The sequence below is a fragment of the Eurypyga helias genome, unplaced genomic scaffold (genome assembly GCF_000690775.1).
Source record: "Eurypyga helias isolate BGI_N326 unplaced genomic scaffold, ASM69077v1 scaffold25792, whole genome shotgun sequence".
In the NCBI taxonomy this organism is placed as follows: Eukaryota; Metazoa; Chordata; class Aves; order Eurypygiformes; family Eurypygidae; genus Eurypyga; species Eurypyga helias.
Window position 1 is genome coordinate 43750 of NW_010235654.1, and position 17379 is coordinate 61128.

At 36.3% G+C, this 17379-nt stretch overlaps 1 protein-coding gene across 1 annotated transcript in view; it reads right to left on the reverse strand.

Annotated features, from left to right (window-relative positions):
• Positions 1–17379, reverse strand: part of TSSC1 (tumor suppressing subtransferable candidate 1) — a 38578-nt gene that overhangs the window by 9467 nt on the left and 11732 nt on the right. Inside the window, exons 2-5 of the mRNA XM_010146839.1 lie at positions 15192–15291; positions 5153–5289; positions 1655–1822; positions 239–409 (exon numbers count right to left, since the gene is read on the reverse strand). Coding sequence (XP_010145141.1) covers positions 239–409; positions 1655–1822; positions 5153–5289; positions 15192–15291 — 576 coding nt within the window. The remainder of the gene's footprint in view (positions 1–238; positions 410–1654; positions 1823–5152; positions 5290–15191; positions 15292–17379) is intronic.

The following is a 17379-nucleotide window of genomic DNA, read 5'->3' on the forward strand; positions in this document are numbered from 1 at the left end:
ACTGGTCATCAGCATCACCATCCCCCTTCCTACCAGTGAACATAGAGCAACCATGCCAATCAGATTTAAAGAGTGTAGTCCACCCAAGACTGAGTAAAGAGGGATGAGTGAGGAATTAAAACTACTTACCTGAAAGGCCTGTATACAAAAATCCTAGTCAGCAAAAAAAATAGCATGTTAACCATTACAATGAAAAAAACAAACTAAGCATCTGCATAAAACTCAGGAAACTTCATACTTCTCTTCTTGATGCTGGTCCTCTTGGTCACTTAGATCATCATCATCTACCATATGCCCAAATGGTTCAGAAGAAATTGATACCATATTAGACAGGATAACTCTGCTATCACTGCTTCCTGTAAGGATCAGCTGATCATGAGAATGATTGTATCTGACATTCCAGACCCTAAAAATTGAAAACAAAGAACAAGAGGCTATTGTTATCAGGCAGTGCATCAATTTTTTTTTTTTTTTTAAACAGCACTAAAAATTGGATCTTTGACTTAGGTGTTGTAAGTACGCATAGAAGTGACATGCCTCATTCTAAAGTCTGTTTTTTGCCATCTTCATTTGGCTTTTAAGCTTCCATGTCATCTGTTTTCTACGAAGTGTCTTTAAAATTCAACAAATAAATTTTGGGGAGAAAAAAAAAATCCAAATAACAAAACACACTGTGTTATCACTCCTTGAGGCTACATGCCGATTCAGTGTTCAGTAAGTCAGATAAAGATTTAAGTTCTAAATATAAAAATTTCCCCAAAGCAAAATACAGATCAGAAATAACCTGTTAAACAAAAAATCTCACAACATTCTTAAAGTTTAAAATAGACCCTAAAACAAAAGTAGGATTATATTTCTCTTCAATTTTCATGTTTTACATATCAAGTTAATACAAAAAGTCTTATGGTTCTTGTTTTATTCTTTTTCTTTTAATCTTCTACGAAAAAAAGTATAAATGCTGCTTCTGTTAATTCACATCTTCATTCCCTCAAAGTAGCTTCAGGGTCCAGATTTATTTTGCAAGAATTACTCCAACCCAAATTTTATAAAATACAATCCGCTCATCTTTTCGTAACCATTGGAGTCCGCAAACGTCAGACAAGATTCTCTCCTTGCTCCAGCCACACACCAGAGCAGCAGATAAGACTTTAATATTATCTCAGAGAATAAAATGACTCACTTGCATATTCTGGTTTAAGGGCTGTGAAGAGTGTGAAACAAGTGGGGCTGAATTATCGAGCATTTCCACCCTTCGACAACAGAAGGGCAGACAGCAGCTGCTGCAACCACAACAGCTCAAGGGCTTTTCCGCACGTCAGGTGCAGGAGGATCAGGCTCAATTTGGGAAGGCACATCTCCGTCCCAGCTGGCCCCTACAAGCCAAGTTCCATGTTGTGCTTCTCAAAGGTACACCCTATCTCCCAACAATGGCAACAACAGTTTCTTGCCAATTAGACTAATGTTGTCTAAGCTCTTAATTTACAATCACATAAGGAACATCCACATATTGAAACCTTTCCTCCGTGCAGAAAATGATTATTCACAATAGCACAAACATAGTTAGTTTGTATTGTTCCTAAACAGTAAAATAATTAGCTGAATAAATTACATAAGCCATCCGCCCACAAAACAGCATGCAGATAATTTGTTCTACCAGTGGGAATGCTCCTCTAGCGTCTTCACCGGTTCAGTGACATTTCTTGTGTCCCAGAATTTCACCTTGCAGTCATCTCCACAGCTAGCCAGGTAGTACTGTTTATTGGGATTAAAGTCTAGGTCTCGTACCAGCTGTCCATGTGCATTTTCTATGCAATATATCTGCCTGTAAAACACATTAAAAAAATTAAACGGTCTATAAAAAGCTAACTGCACTCCACTGACAGGAATCTGTTTCCCTGGAAACTTGCATAATCCCCTTAGCACCCGCAGACCTAGAGTTCCCATTGCTAGTGCATAGTTTAGGGAAATCCCAGCTGTTAACAACAGTGACTTTTATAGATTTCTCAGCTTGCTCTGAAGCTTTGCTCTTTCCTTGTTTGCATTAGGATCATCTGGAACTAAAAGAAACAGTAGTTCCAGATGATTCTAGCACAGCTCTTTAACAACTGTTATGAAAGGTCAATATTTTCAGATAAGAGCCACCCCTAAGCACTTATACAGTTCTGTATTTAGGATATCTAGTTCCCCCTATATGAAAAGCTGAGATGTAAAGGAGGCAACAGGTATGAAAACCAGCTTTTTATTATGGCTCTATTTTGAACTTACCTTATTGAGCTCTGGCATTTATCATCAAAATTCAGCTTTGGCCCTCAGCCATGCGCACACTCATCCACCTGGACCACTTCAGAAAACATCTGTAGTACTGGAACAACCTAGCATCCTTATTCAAAACATCACATACCATCAGTTTGTCTCCCTACTTTCCTCTTGAACTTGGGATTTTTGTTTGTTTCTGCTACTGCATTACCAGTTTTATGAAAAGGCTATATCTGTTCCCACGTCCATTCTCAGAGCCACCATCTACCAAAGTTCCGATTAAGAACTGACAGTCTCTTACAATCTTCACTAGAACTTGTCAATACTTTGTGAGCTTTTGTCTTCTTTTAAAAGAAAAATCTCTCCAGAAAACACAGACTGACCAAACTCTGTATTTCCTATGCTTCATATACATTCTTCCGCCAAGACCAGGTAGGGAAGTTTCCTGCTGTTAATACCTAACTACTACTGCAAAGCGAAGTAGTAAGGAGAGGTTCAAAGTATACCAGACCTATACTAAGCCCTATCCTGACAGCTATGGCAGTCACTCAGGATAAAGGGTATTACTTAGATACTCAACGTCACCACTCTTCTCAGAGTTTGAGAGATTAAGGATACCTTTCAAACATGCCTTTCTACCAGGTATTTGGGGATCTGAATACAATGTTTCCTCTTAATTTTTCCCAACTTTATGGGAAAATTTTTAAGTGTCAAACACACTTTAGCAATAACACTCCTCCTTTATTACACCTTTCAGGTCTTTCTTGCACTTCTTATGGAGATGTGTGTAAGGGCTTAAAAAGAAGTACCATCTACTGTACATTCAGCAGTGCTTTCCATGAAAGCCTTTATCCCAGCTTAGCTACTATTCTGACCACTTCATCCCTTTTCTTCCCAAATAAGAATATTCTTTGCTTTCACTATCATCCTATCTACAGCAATATTACCTACACTGTAGTTCCCACTGAGATCACAGACTGAGGCCAGACCACATGAGCATTTTCTCCAGCTCCTCGCTCTACCTTCTGATATTGTTTTTCTTCTGTATTTTTTAGAATTTATTTTCTTGGAGTCTGAGTTTTACTGATACAATTCTCTCTCTAAATCCATTCAGCCTACTGTCTCCTCTACTTCACAAGCTCTGTGCTGATTAAGACTGCTTCCTAGTGTAGTCTAGGAATCTTCCCACCAACCATCCCTCCCACCACCCTCTCCTTTGTTTGCTGTGTCCAAATTCATTCACTCTATCTCACAGCTATCATAATCACACTCTGTGGAAGTAGTTACTCTAGCTACTACTTTTAGTATCTCTCCTCTCTTATTCTTTGCGAGTATAGCAGTTTTCTGTCCTTGATTCCCACCCCTCCCAGTTTTTTGCTTCTTACACTGTCACAGTTTATACCACCCTGACTTTAGACCCTCACCTCTAGCCTAACTAGTCATTATCAAATATTCACATCATTCTAGACATATTACAGTGTAATTGCAGATGAGACTTATTCTTGCACACATTTTTCAAGTACATTGCAAACAGCTCTTTGGCACAGCCTAGTACTTGTAAATTGGTTCAAGGACTATTTAATCTGAGCTTCACTTAAAGTAATTAGAATTGTGGGGTTTGTTTTTGTTAACCAAGCTATCCTTTCATTGAGTATCTTGCTAAAATCTAGACCATCTATCTTTTATGAAAGTCACTCAAAGTATTCATTTAACACAAGATAGAGATGCTTTTTCTAATGAGACAGAGCATGAAGCAGACTTCACAATATTTAACATTTTCTACTTAGAAGACAGGCTTTAATCTTAAGGTCTTCCTACCATACATTAAAAACAGGATGATTACAGAAATATCACAAAAAAACAACCTAAAATCCACAAAATGCAAAAACCTCTCTCCTTTAACCTTTCTTTCCTTTTTTGTATGCTTCATTTAAAATAGTCTTGATAAATGAAAGTATACACACATATATGAAGTTATATTTGTATATATTCCTTTTACAGGGTAAAGAACAGGACATTCTAACCTGATGACAAGCATATAGGAAGTGACTTTAATTATTATAATTGTATTTTTAGCTTTTGTTTATTAAATTAAGCTTTTTGGCAAAAACACACAAGGCTGGCAAACATGGGGATTTATTGCTACACCCCTGAGCTGGCAGGAACCATAGAACTAAATTTAAAGTCATCCCCCTTTAAGGCAACAAAAGTTATTACAAGACATCAGTCTTCTCGGTTTAGTGATAAATTACTATGTGCTAAGGGGATAAAGCGTATCTTAAAAAAGCTTGCACAGGCTTTAGTAGTCATGGCAACAGATGTGCACAACATCACTCCTTTGCTTATCAAAATCACAACTGAGCAGGGGGGAAAACACCTTATTAGGTATATTCAGAGCCTTAATTGATTTGGAAGTGATTTTGATAGATTCAGTAGTTTCATATATAACGAGCATGCTACAATCTTTAATACAGTACAGTAGACTATTTGTTACAATCACAAAAGTGAAGAGTGAACTTACCCTGTGAATTACCTTCAGAGATTAAAGTTACCTTTAAACAGTATGCTATGGAGACAGTTCATAGCATAGTCATGACTGATGTTAAATCATTTTCAGGTTGAATTACAGAACAGCTTCATTCAGTAATGCCTACGTATTGAACAAATCATCCTGAGACTAGTACATATATACAACTCAATATACAAGTCAGAATTGAAGCTGAGGGGGAAAAAAACCAGAGAAAACCCTTTACTAAATTCTGAATATATCAGCTATGCAAGCTCAATCATTCCTTTTATAAGTGATAGCTTTGAGATATTTTTAATCTTAAAAAAAAAAAGTTATCTCCAAAGGAGATTGTCTTTTTTAAAAACAAAGGCTAGATTTTCTCATCACCTCATGCTTCGTGTATCCCATCCTCGAACAGTGGTATCATTGGCTGTTGCAATCTGTGTACAGTTGTGGTGTGGACTCCATCTTCCAGAAGTAAATTTTAATTGTCCTTTCCCTTCCAAGGCTGCTGAACTAGAGAGCTAAAATAATGAAAGCAAGCTGTCAAAGTTTCTGAACATAAAACTAAAATGAAATTAGTTCCACTGAAGACAAAACCAGCACAGCAGCCCATTGTTCCAATTATAACAAACTACCAAAATCCTAGGATAAAAATGGAAAAAAATTAAAAGCTAAAGCTGATTTTGTATCTCACAAAGTAGTACTTTGAAAGGCTTATGTATGCACTGTGATGCATTCAGATATATTAGAAGTACTGGGCTACTTTATAAACTAAACAGTTTCAGATCATTTGCTGAAGCAGTAGATAGACAATATGAGCACACTGCACAAATCTGCAGCTGCCTCAGGGAAATACAGACACTTATTTAGTTTAATGAACAGTCTTACAAGACTCTTTTTCCATGTCAAAATGCCAAAGTTTATCTGAAGGAACAGAATTATAGTGTCAAAGACTCTTCAATAAACGTATAGCAGCTTTAAAAATTGAAAAACACACAAAAACCCCACAAGGCCAGGTCCCCATGTCATCCCACACACAGCTATTAAAATAATAGCAGGTACTAGATCAATAATCTACAATCTGCAAGAATCAAAGGTTTCAGTTCAAAAAACAGGCTCACTGAGCAGACAGCTCTGCATCTCCATAGCTAATGAAAAGAACGCAGAGAATAATCAACTTTCTCTTTGAAGTTGTAGAGAAGTTATCCTCCAATTCCACGTGAACATGGGGGGGGGGGGGGTGCAGGCACTGCAAATTACATTTACTTCTAATCACTTAATGAAACTGATTGCTTAATATCTAAAGACGGGGGAACCAAAATATTTGCATTTTAATCAGATATCAAATTTACACAAATTTCAAGCAACTAGGCAGACAGCAGCCTTATTTGGTCATCTTGCACATGATGTACATATTTCCAAAAATCTTTCATTAAGTGGGATTTCAGAAAAGCAGATTACTGCACTGTATCTCGTGCGATCACTTTTCTCCTTTACTGAAATCCTAACACGTCATAAAATGTTCTATTAAATAGAAGGTTTCTCAGCAGAAATATTACACTTCGATGGATGAAAACACACTAAACCATACATACTGTTTACATAAACTTTAACTAACTTAAACAGAAGAGTACGCTGTCAATACAAGACTGCTTAAACCTACTTTTGTGTGATACCAATGTCCATTTCTGTATTTTGCTTTTTACAATTACAGTTCCACTAAAAATAGCATATTTATTTAGCATTCAGATTAACAATCTAGCAACTACAACTCTTCCAACACTGACGTCTATGCTACCTAAGATGTGGTATCATACAAAAATGTTTCAGATTTTTTTTTTTTTTAAAAGAAAGTAGGATTCTCATTAAGCAAACTCATATATTGTTCATGTGTTAATGAGCAAAACAACACTGCTAGTACCATTCTTCCTCAAGTACACATATCATCTTAAAGCCTTTCTACAGCTTGCAGTATATTAATATAAAGAAAAATACTGCACAGGACACTGGACACAGGATAATAAACTGGTGTACATTTTTTGACACATGCGAGATTCCAGGCACAAGAGAACATAGAGGGATTGAGTGGCTCGTTTCAAATATTAACCTAAGTTTCTTCAGGAAGCAGTCTTGGCCAAACAAAGCTCAGACTGGGGGAAGAACAGAGAAGCAGATGTTAACACTGACAATACTAAGGTGCCAACAAAAAGAGTATCTCTTCTCAGGTATTTCCAAAATCTGTTCCTGAGACAGAAAGCATCACGTATCCAAAACATGACTCAGGGAAGAAGATCTTTGTATTTTTATTTTTCTTTCCAGCCAGAAGTTTAGCATTGAGGCCAACTCACACATCCTGCACTATTTTTTAATAACACATATGAAAAAAAAACCATCACATACATGTAAGATTGGCCAAGTCATCCTTGCCTTCTCAATCAATCCTTAAGTATTAGCAGGAATTAATTATCTTTCTTTGTTTGGATGTCCAACTATGTATACAGCCAAGTTCCCAATCAACTCATGGTAGACTTCTGTTAATAAAATGAAATCCCAGGCATTACTGAATAAGGTTTTGTTCAATATTCTTTTGCACGTTTTCTATGAGACAGAAAGGAATTCCATAGATTTAAAGGACAGCTAAGAGGTAAAAGAGGGAAATGTTCATACAGAAGAAGGAATCCTGCTGTAACAGAACGAAGTCTGCAAGTCTCCTTCCTGGAAATCCAAGAAATGAGCTTAAAGAAAACAAAGGTAGATGATCTCAAAGGTAGATGATCTTAATCACAAGTGGGTTCAAAAAAAGCCTCTAGCTTTAATTCATACCTAAATATATGAACACTTAGGCAAGGGTTTTGTTTGGATTTTATCTTGAACTCTTCCTTCCACTTCTTCAAAGGCAGTACAGTTGACTACAGAAGGAAAGGAAAACAAAATGAAGGCCTATTTTAGCCATTAATGTGACATAAGGATTTGGATTTGTGTTGCCTAGAAGATGGAGACACACAGTTCTGAGGGCTTCACTGGATACTGAAGGAAAACAATTCACAGCAAAATGTTATAAACACAAGATGTGACTTATAGTAAGGAAAACAAAATAAGGAAGTATGTCTACCTCTGGACAACAGAACTAGCTATTTTTTTGCCACAGTGCAAGGATCACCCATTGACTTCAAAAAAAGTCCGGACAAAATGAAATCTTGAATGGTGTAAAATGGTTATCAGCATATGGATGGATTTAATGTTGATCACAAGTGCTTCAGTGCATCAGTGCCTAAAGCTGGTGACGTAAGTACAATAATAAAAGGGTAGTATGATAATATACTAGAATGGCAGGGAAGCAATGATCTGAAATCAAAATAAAAGGTTCTGGAAAAAAAAAAAATCTCTAGCAGTGTAGTAAGATTGGCTATGCTGTTATCCTCAATGAAGGAAAGGGTTTTACAGAAGTAAAGTATCTGAAATATGAAAAAGTCTGTACTAGCTTTGAAGGACTAATTTCTGTGTATTCAAATGAAAACATAATTATTCAAAATAATTTTCATCACAACACCAGTTAAGGACTGAAATGCCTTCTTTGCTTCAAATTTTGATCTCATAAGGACTGACCTGCAAGGAAGAAAGGGCAGGCAGTATCCTTAAAAAAAACCCCTGACATATATTAACCTCTAGGGAGGTTCAAATGAAGCCTGTCGAAGTCAAATTCAACAGTGAGCAAGAAAGTGGTTCTCCACCCAATGAACTCCTTGACAAAGGACACTTGAATGCATACAGCTTACTTATGTCCAAGAACAGAATAGGAAAGTACTTGGAATAAAGACCTATTGAGGGTTACCAAGTAGACAGAAAAGTCACTACACTGAAAAGTGTGGAAGACCAAGTTTTAAGGGCAAAGTATCCAATGCATTTGCTCCAATGAAATTTTCCTTGAAGTCTGCGATGGCAACCGTTTCCAGCAGAATACTGAGGCTGGGTGGACTCAGCTGGGGACCAGTGTAACCACTTTTAGAGCTGAGCAACATGAAGCAGATGAATAGCAGAAGTTACTAACTTTTCTGCTGAGGGGGCTGTACTTTTCTTCTCTCAGAAAGGTATTCTGAAAAACAATGCTAGAGGATCAGTTTTAAAGTTCCATAAACTTTTGAATGAAATGGTACCTGGAAACATGCAGTTCTGTTCCCTCACTACACTATCTTCACCTAATAAACAAGTTTTTATAGGCACAATTTGATTGGCTTTTTGTTAGTGTATGAGCTAATTTTAATGCAGAATGAGTAAAAATTAAAAAGTCTGTCATGCATTTGGAACATCAGGTTTTTTCTTCGGTTTAGCACAAACCATTAGAAAATAACTCTTAAGACAATGACCTAATGATCTGATATGATTAATTTAGAAACACATACATGTCTCTGGTTAACAAAAAAAGTACCATGCTGAAGTAAATGCTAGATTTCTTAGTACACAGAAATGGTTACCAGTGACAGTCAAGCAATATTGTCACAATACAATAAAAGCTAGCATTAAAATGTTAAAAATATGAAGTTTTCTGCTAACTAAAAATACTTGGTAGTGTCTAATAATAATACATAGATTAGTACCTTAGTTTCATAATTGTTTATTTGAAAAAATAGGATTATCAGTCACTATATAGGGAGAGCAAAAGATGCAAATTCCTATGTAAAGGATAAACAATTGCAGCAACCTACTAAATATTTATCAATACATTGACATCCTGCATTTTCTTTAAGGAAATTACTTTGATTTCATTTACTGAAAAATATGGCTTTTACAATGTGAATTACATATATTAATTTTCTTTTTAAACACTTAGAAATTATTTGAAATGTAAAAAAACAGAAATCTTTTACTTGATAAATGAAAAAACCTGCCCTTCTACTTCTGAGAGCTTTTTTTTTTCCCAATAAACGTTCATTTAACAAATTTAGTTTTCTTATCCCATAGCAGGAAAAAAAAAATCACCCCACCCAAAAAAAAAAAAATCACAAAAAAGTGAACACTAAGGAACTCACATTTTAGTCAAGATATTTTAAGAACAAAAATCTGATGGATGTTCAAATGCATTCTAGACAAAATGACTAAACAAGCCTTTATTTCATTTATGAATTATTCACAGACTTAAACTGCACATGCTTATTCGATCTTGACTGCCTTGTGGGATAGATTTAGATTAGGTATCAGGAAGAAGTTTTTCCTGGAGAGGGTGGTGAGGCACTGGAACAGGTTGCCCAGAGAAGCTGTGGATGCCCCATCCCTGGAAGTGTTCAAGGCCAGGCTGGATGAGGCTTTGAGCAACCCGGTCTAGTGGAAGGTGTCCCTGCCATGGCAGGGGGGTTGGAACTAGATGGTCTGTAAGGTCCCCTCCAACCCAAACCATTCTGTGATTCTATGATAGTGAAGACGTTAAACAATTAAGTGCATAAATATTTAGAATTTCTAAAGAGTATCAATAAAGAAGTTAACTCATATTAGTGATTGCTAAACTCACTAAGGTAAATCACGTTACTTTTTTCTTCTGCCTTTTAACCACACCCTCATCCACTGGAAATGGACTGCAATTCTGTGTATGGTGGAGGTTGTGTGGAGACCTCAAGACAGTCTCAAGGAGATGTCCTTGTCAAACACAGTAACAAAGGCACTGAAAAACTCTTTTGAGATCCACATTGAAAAGGGATGAGTGTTGTTCTGGCTTTTTATTGACAGGAACAGAAATATTGACGAGGACTTTAAATTCTTCGAGTTCAAGTCCTCCCACTGCAGGCAACCACACCCCAAAGTTATTTCATAACTGTTCTTTTCTCTTGAACCATGTTACAATCATTTGCGTTTTTGAACAGCCCCATCATACTGACAGCTCAGAGTCATTCTCAGAATAGCTAAGTAAGAGAATCTACATATTTTTAAGTCTGAGTCTCTAACTCACAGCAAGAAAAAAAAAATTGTATTCCTTAAACACAAGTTTTCTGCTTTATGCTATGAAAATTAAACTAAACATCAAGAGCAGCTAGTTCATCCTCTGAAATGTATTGTTACTCCAATATACCGATGATGCATTCCAAGATTCTGTCATGAGCAATTTTCATTTTACTCCTACTTCTATGCTATTGTTAGGGAGACCATTAAAGAAAGCTGACCCCCAACACCGACTCTTAAGAACCGGTCTTCTATCTTCTTTTTTTGTCCAGTAATTTTTCTTTCATTTTTCTTCACACAGGTTTTTGCCCTCCTGTAATTAGTCAATGATTATTCTAGTTGCAGTAATTATAGGGCTCTCTACAAAGTTCTCCACTAAAGTCCACAGTGTATTTCCTGCTTTGAGGAACAGCAGCCATGTTGCCAGGAAAGCATCTCATGCTTCTCTCTAACATTCTCCTCTATTGGTATACGTCGCTTTCCTCCAGATAGACTGTGAACTCTTCCCCACAGTATCCTCCCTTCTTCCCTGGAATGCCACTGCCAGATATTTTCTGTTGCTCTGAATTATGATCAGCTCTACATTAAATGCTGCTAAAGAATTCAGAAGGGATAAGAAATCTAAAAAGAAATTAATCAATCATTTGGAGAAAAATTATCAAAACCACACCTCTAGTCCTTCCCTTTGTGAAAACATAAAATATAGATATCTTTCTGTTTGCCTTAACATCTCCATTTCATTCTGTTGCACTCATCTGCTATTCCAAACATACTGCATTTACCCAAGAAGAGTTCTAGTGATTTGGTGACATCTGACCTAAACTCAGTATACAGAAATATTGACTGTCATCTTTTCAGCAGCATCTATCCAGACCTTGTGGATTGGTTGGGCTTCTCTTGGGTTCAGCTAATGATTATAAATGGCAAAGAATAGCTAATTTAATTGCAAAAGGTAATGATGCAGTAAGCATAAGATTAGTTTCACCCCAGAAGGTAATGTCCTCAAAACAGTAATAAAGGAAGTGATCAAAAGGACAGAAGCTTGTCTTAATGCAAATACACGCAAATATTCCTGTACTAAATCATGTAATGAAGAAACAAGTTTTTAAAAAAATGTTGAAAGAGAAAAACCAAACCCACAGAACTGTATAGCAAGTTTTGGTTTGTAAATGTTTCCTATGACAGGCTGATCTGATAACTCAGAAAATGAACAAACCAATAATTTTATTACAAAGAAGCTCTGAAGATATCAGGAACACTAAAATTTTTCAGGCTAATTCTAATTAAACACTGTGACCTGTAGTCCCAGGCAGATAGAGAAGATGCATCCAATAGAAGACTCTGAAGTTTTGATCAGTGTAGGCAAGAAGAAATTTTAGACTATGCAAGGGACACATATTTTCTGTTTTTCACCGATACCACACTAGACTTGTAGATGAACTTTTTCATAAACATGAAAAGCCCATGAAGAGCAGCACTGGGTTTACCTTTTGCCATTAAAATTAGTATTGCCTATAATGCATACCGATCCAAAAGAGGAAGCAATTGAAATGTGTTCTTAGAACAGGAAGACCAGTGCTGCACCAGTGTAATGAATACCTCCTTACTTCTATTATCCCATAGACATACAATGGACCAGATCCTACTTTTAGTTAATGGTGAGGATTTCATTCAACTTGAACACTATCATGTTTTCATTAAAAAGAGGGGAAAAAAAAACCCAAAAATCACACTGACATTTTTATTAGCTTAATCCTAGGCTATTGATTTAGTCAGTTAACGTACACACACACATACATGGTTATTTCACTTATAAGTTATGGAAATATTCAGTAAAGACTTGTTCCCCTCAACGGCCACTAAAGAATATAAAAGTTTACTAGCTATTTACTGCTTTGCCACCATCTGCTAGAACCAAATAGAATGTTAGGTAGTAGGATGTGATTTTGACCAAAGACATGCCAAAAATGTATTTATGCTAATGAACAATAAACACAATGTTTATAATAATTTAAATAATCTCCTTGCGTATCTGCCTATAAAGGAAATGTCGACTTCCTGGAAAGAATTTTCTGCATAGCACCGACACCTCATAATCAGCTATAACCTCCAAAGAACTGTGAACAACTTCCATGGTCTCTCTTCAGAAACTATTTTTTTTTTAATTAAATACATGCCCCCCTTTTTAATGCTGGTGAGAGAGTTGATTGCTGAAGGTTGTTCTGTGCCCATTTTCAGGGCAGAAAAAGCTCTTTTTAGCAATATCTTATAAAATTCTGGTTTTACACTTTGACCAAAGAGCACTAAAAAACAAATTGTGCTTTTTAAGTTTACAGCGTATTCTGCATTCAACAATCCCTTATCAAACAGGCATACACAGAAAGAAATCTCCAACAGCTTACTGGTCTACAAACCCTCTTTGCACATGGCAATAACCCAACAGAAAACATACCCCTGCCAATGCTATCTGTCTTCTAACCAACCTATTCTCACAGATTTTTCTCTCACATTGTAAATCTCTTAACAGTACAGGATAGGGAGGAGTTTTAATTTGGAAAAAAAAAATAGGCAAACCAAAAAAAACCAACACACCCCAAAAAAAACCCAAACATCACACAACACAAAACCCCTCAACAATCAGAAAGCCATCTCAGTAATGAAACATTTCTTACTTTTTCCTCATTGCTCCCTGCAATTGGCAGTCCTACATAATTTTTTCTAAATATAAAACTGTTAGAGAACACCAGTTATTGGTTTTCAGCCATCTATGGATTCTGACAGGGAGTTATTCTCTTACGAATGAGGTAATCTTCAGAAACAACACAGCAGTGATTCTAGGCATGAAAAAGCCTATGATACTGGCCATTAGATTATCATAATTTTAAATGCCTACCACAGATTTTCTAGGAATTTAAGAGATGCTCATGCTTTCATCAGAGTGTTGTTCAGCTGGACTCTGGTTAACTCCGGAATTCAGACACGTTTGAGAAAGATTTGTTGCAGACAAAAATTCAACACGAATACAACAATACCAGCTGAAATTCACTTGGCTCAAGATTTAGATGGCTGGAGATAAATTTTCTGAAAACCAGCTTCCAAGGACTTTCACTATTAAACTTCACTTTTTAAGTGGTCACTCGCTCAGTGATGAAGCAAATGCCTAAGAGTAACTCAAAATTGCTGGGGCAGAAGAACCGATAAAGGTAAGCAGTTATTTCCAGGTAACATTTTAATCACAAGCAATTCTAATTTACTGTACATTCACGTGAGATACTGGATAATCTTAGAAATATAATCAGTCAAATTCTACACCAGGTCTCCTGAGAGCCTGACTGTAAAATCAAAATGACACTCCTAACTTCTGCAAACTAAGGTTTTTAACAGACATTTCAAAATGCTCCTATCTGAAGATGTCAGTCAAGGGTTGATATATCTGCTTTCATAGTCTTAGCTTCATTAGATGAAGTTAGTTTTTTCATGCAAAACCTCACTTTTGTTTTTTCTTGTTTCCTTTTATCAAATATAAGCACATGATGTCACAGGTTAAGTCCCCTTAGTTCCTTTATCACTTACTGTGCCTTCTGCAGTCCTTACTTTGGCGTCAATATTTGATGCAGTACAAGCATATTTTAAAAGTAACAGAATAAAAGATATTGTAGGTAAGGAACACTAATTTAAATACTGAAGGGATCAGCAAGCTGCATACCAATTTGAGGACAGAAATACTGATTTCCAAAATTAGGCTGAAATTACATATTTTGGTGAGGAGTCAAGCCCTCTCCAAAATTATGGAGAACTCAATTCTAGTAATGGAAGAAAAAGAAAATGGAAATCATAGTCACATTCACAAATGTTTGTGTGGCAGAGTCAGGAGGTTAATTTTGAGAAAAGTAATAGCAAAAGGAAGACACAACATGCAGCAATTTCAGTAAATAAATCCCAAGCAAAATAAAATGAAGAGAACAAAAAATAAATTCAAATTCATTACAAGATTCTCAAAGTGAGAACTCAAAGCACTGCACAGAAAACAGAGCAATTTATTATTATGCTTATACATACAACAAGGCTTGTAAAACAGAGGGCTGCATGGTATTAACCAATGTGTTAAAGTACTATTAATTTGAATTCAGTAACCTTTGGCTTTACCAATCACCAATTTTTCTCTCACACATATTTACCACATTAGCATTGCTTTATTTTAGATTATTCAATGTAAATCCAGAAGGAAATTAAAGGCAACTCTAGAAAAAGGAAAATACATAACCACCAGCAACAGATACAAAATACCAAGTTGCATACTTCTTAAAAATTCATATTCAAGACAGAATATTCATTTCCCCCACTCACGTTAAAGACAACAAGATATTTTTGAAGGAATAGTGAGACCAGCAAATTCTAGGCTAGTGAATGTTACTGTTTTGTACTATATTCAAGTATATAATGATTTAAGAAAAAAAACCCTAAAAACGCACAAAAAACCCCACACACAACTTACCACTGCTTGGGCTGAACTTTCCTGCAAATCCCACAATAATATGTTATTATCAGCCAACGAAATAATCTTTTTGCCATCTCCCATTGGTTCCCACATAACACTGTAAAACAAAAACAGAAAACAAAAAAAACCACCTAACATCAGAACCAATCACAATTTGCACTAAAAAGGCATTTTAACTTTGTGGGCCTAATCTATTCCAATACATATTAAACCACCATCCATATGGTTTCCTTCACATGAAATCCACCCCCTATTTTAAGTGCAAAATCTGTCATTAACCATCAATCTATCAATTTTTACACATACTAGATGAACGTTATTGCAGCATCAGTTACTTAAAAGATATGCGATACCAAACACAGGCTTGCTTATGGACTTTTAGTCAGTGCTAATGTACACAACCTTTTCTTTTTCTTTTGAGTGCTCTATGACATCCCATCCAAATCTGTCAGTAAAAGGAAATACCATCAAGCTTCCCTAGATGCTAGGCCAAGGGTAAAAAAAGAGCACTTCTCAAAAACCTTACTCCATTTGCCATCTATTTTGCATACTGAATCATACCATGACCATGCAGACAGTGATTATGTCATCGTAGCAGTCATTCTGCATAAGTATACAGAATAAGAGAGACCAAGATGTACACTCGACATCTTTGTACACTGTGTAGAGATGTACACCTTGAGTGCTTTAGCTTGAAACTTCAAAGAAAACCTATATGTAATGTTGTGGATCCTTTTTGAAGGCACACCAAAAATCGTAAGCCTCAGAGCTTGGATGCAAACATCTTCCAGTTCAGCAGCTGTCATCACGACCCAACACATACTTTTTACCTGTAATTCAGTAATTTTGTGCTACACATGCAGAAATGCAAGAAATCAGTCCTTATCTCTAGTTCTGCCTATAAGAAGCAGCATATTTCTCAGTAAGGGCGGCACGAGTAAGTATACACTCTATAACCCTAATAAATTTGCTGGAGATAACAGTAAGGTTCAAGCAGTAAGAATAATACTTGTCATTTGATGAGAATAGGTTTCCATACCCAGCACTTTTAAAAGGAAGTTGTGCAACCTCCAAACCATCTTATACATACACAGTATAGCTTGAAGGCAGAGATCCCAACAATCAATATCTATGTTGGGAAACTTAGACAAAAACTGAAGTTATTCAAAGGCATTGACATGCTGTTCTCACCCTCAGTGCGTACATGAAAAAGTATCTTTAGGTTTGTTAAGAGTCCATCACTGCACCTAAGTTTTCTAGTCTGTTTATCTTTTTGCATGAATAAATTCGGTATATGGACTGAGTTGATGAAGGAAGGTTGCACGAGTAGATGCAGTTTTGGGCAAGCGATCCCAATATTAAGCAGCTACTACTTACCTTCCTAACGTGGTACTGCACACTACAGTTGATTCCATTTTATCCCCAATTCTACATTACTCATACCTTCCTAAGTAAGTGGGTATGACCTGGCTGACCCCAGATCTAAACTCACCGTACAAAATACAAGGAAACGAAAATAGAAAGTTGAAGGAAACAGCAAGGAGCGACACAGTGTCATTTTTTCACACCATAAGTGAAACACAACCTTAGTTATTCTCGGCTGATACCTTCCATTCAAAATCCTCTTGCTTTTTCTGTGAACTTTGCCATTGCTTTTTCTCTGTGAACACATATTAGATATACAGGCAGATAAGTGCACCTGTGTGCTGTTACAGGGAAACCAGACTATGCAGGGAAAATAGAATAATGCCAAAAAAGAAAATTTACACCAAGTAGATGAAGAAGCTGGAACTATAAGCAAAGGGCATGTTGGCTGATTCCTCAACCAATTGAGCTTTTCCCTGAGGCAATGGAGCAGATCAAAGAAAGGACTAGCTTCTGCATCCATCTTCTGCCAGAACCATGACCTGCATCCTTATTATGTTGTCAATCCACGGAAATAAACTACTTATAAAAGTTCATTTGTAATGAGCTCTCTTGTATTGGGACAAAATCACTTCATTTAGCACATTAAGCTACTGTCATGTTTTTAAATGCGTTTTAGCAAGGACATGGAACTCGAATGATTCTATGATTTGCTTTAAATTGAGCTGGTTTTCTGTAGTATTGTCTATCTTCTTTTCAAAAGCGCTTCTTGTTAGAGTTGTATGGTACAACTTGGAAAAACTTTTAAGTGACTAAAAAC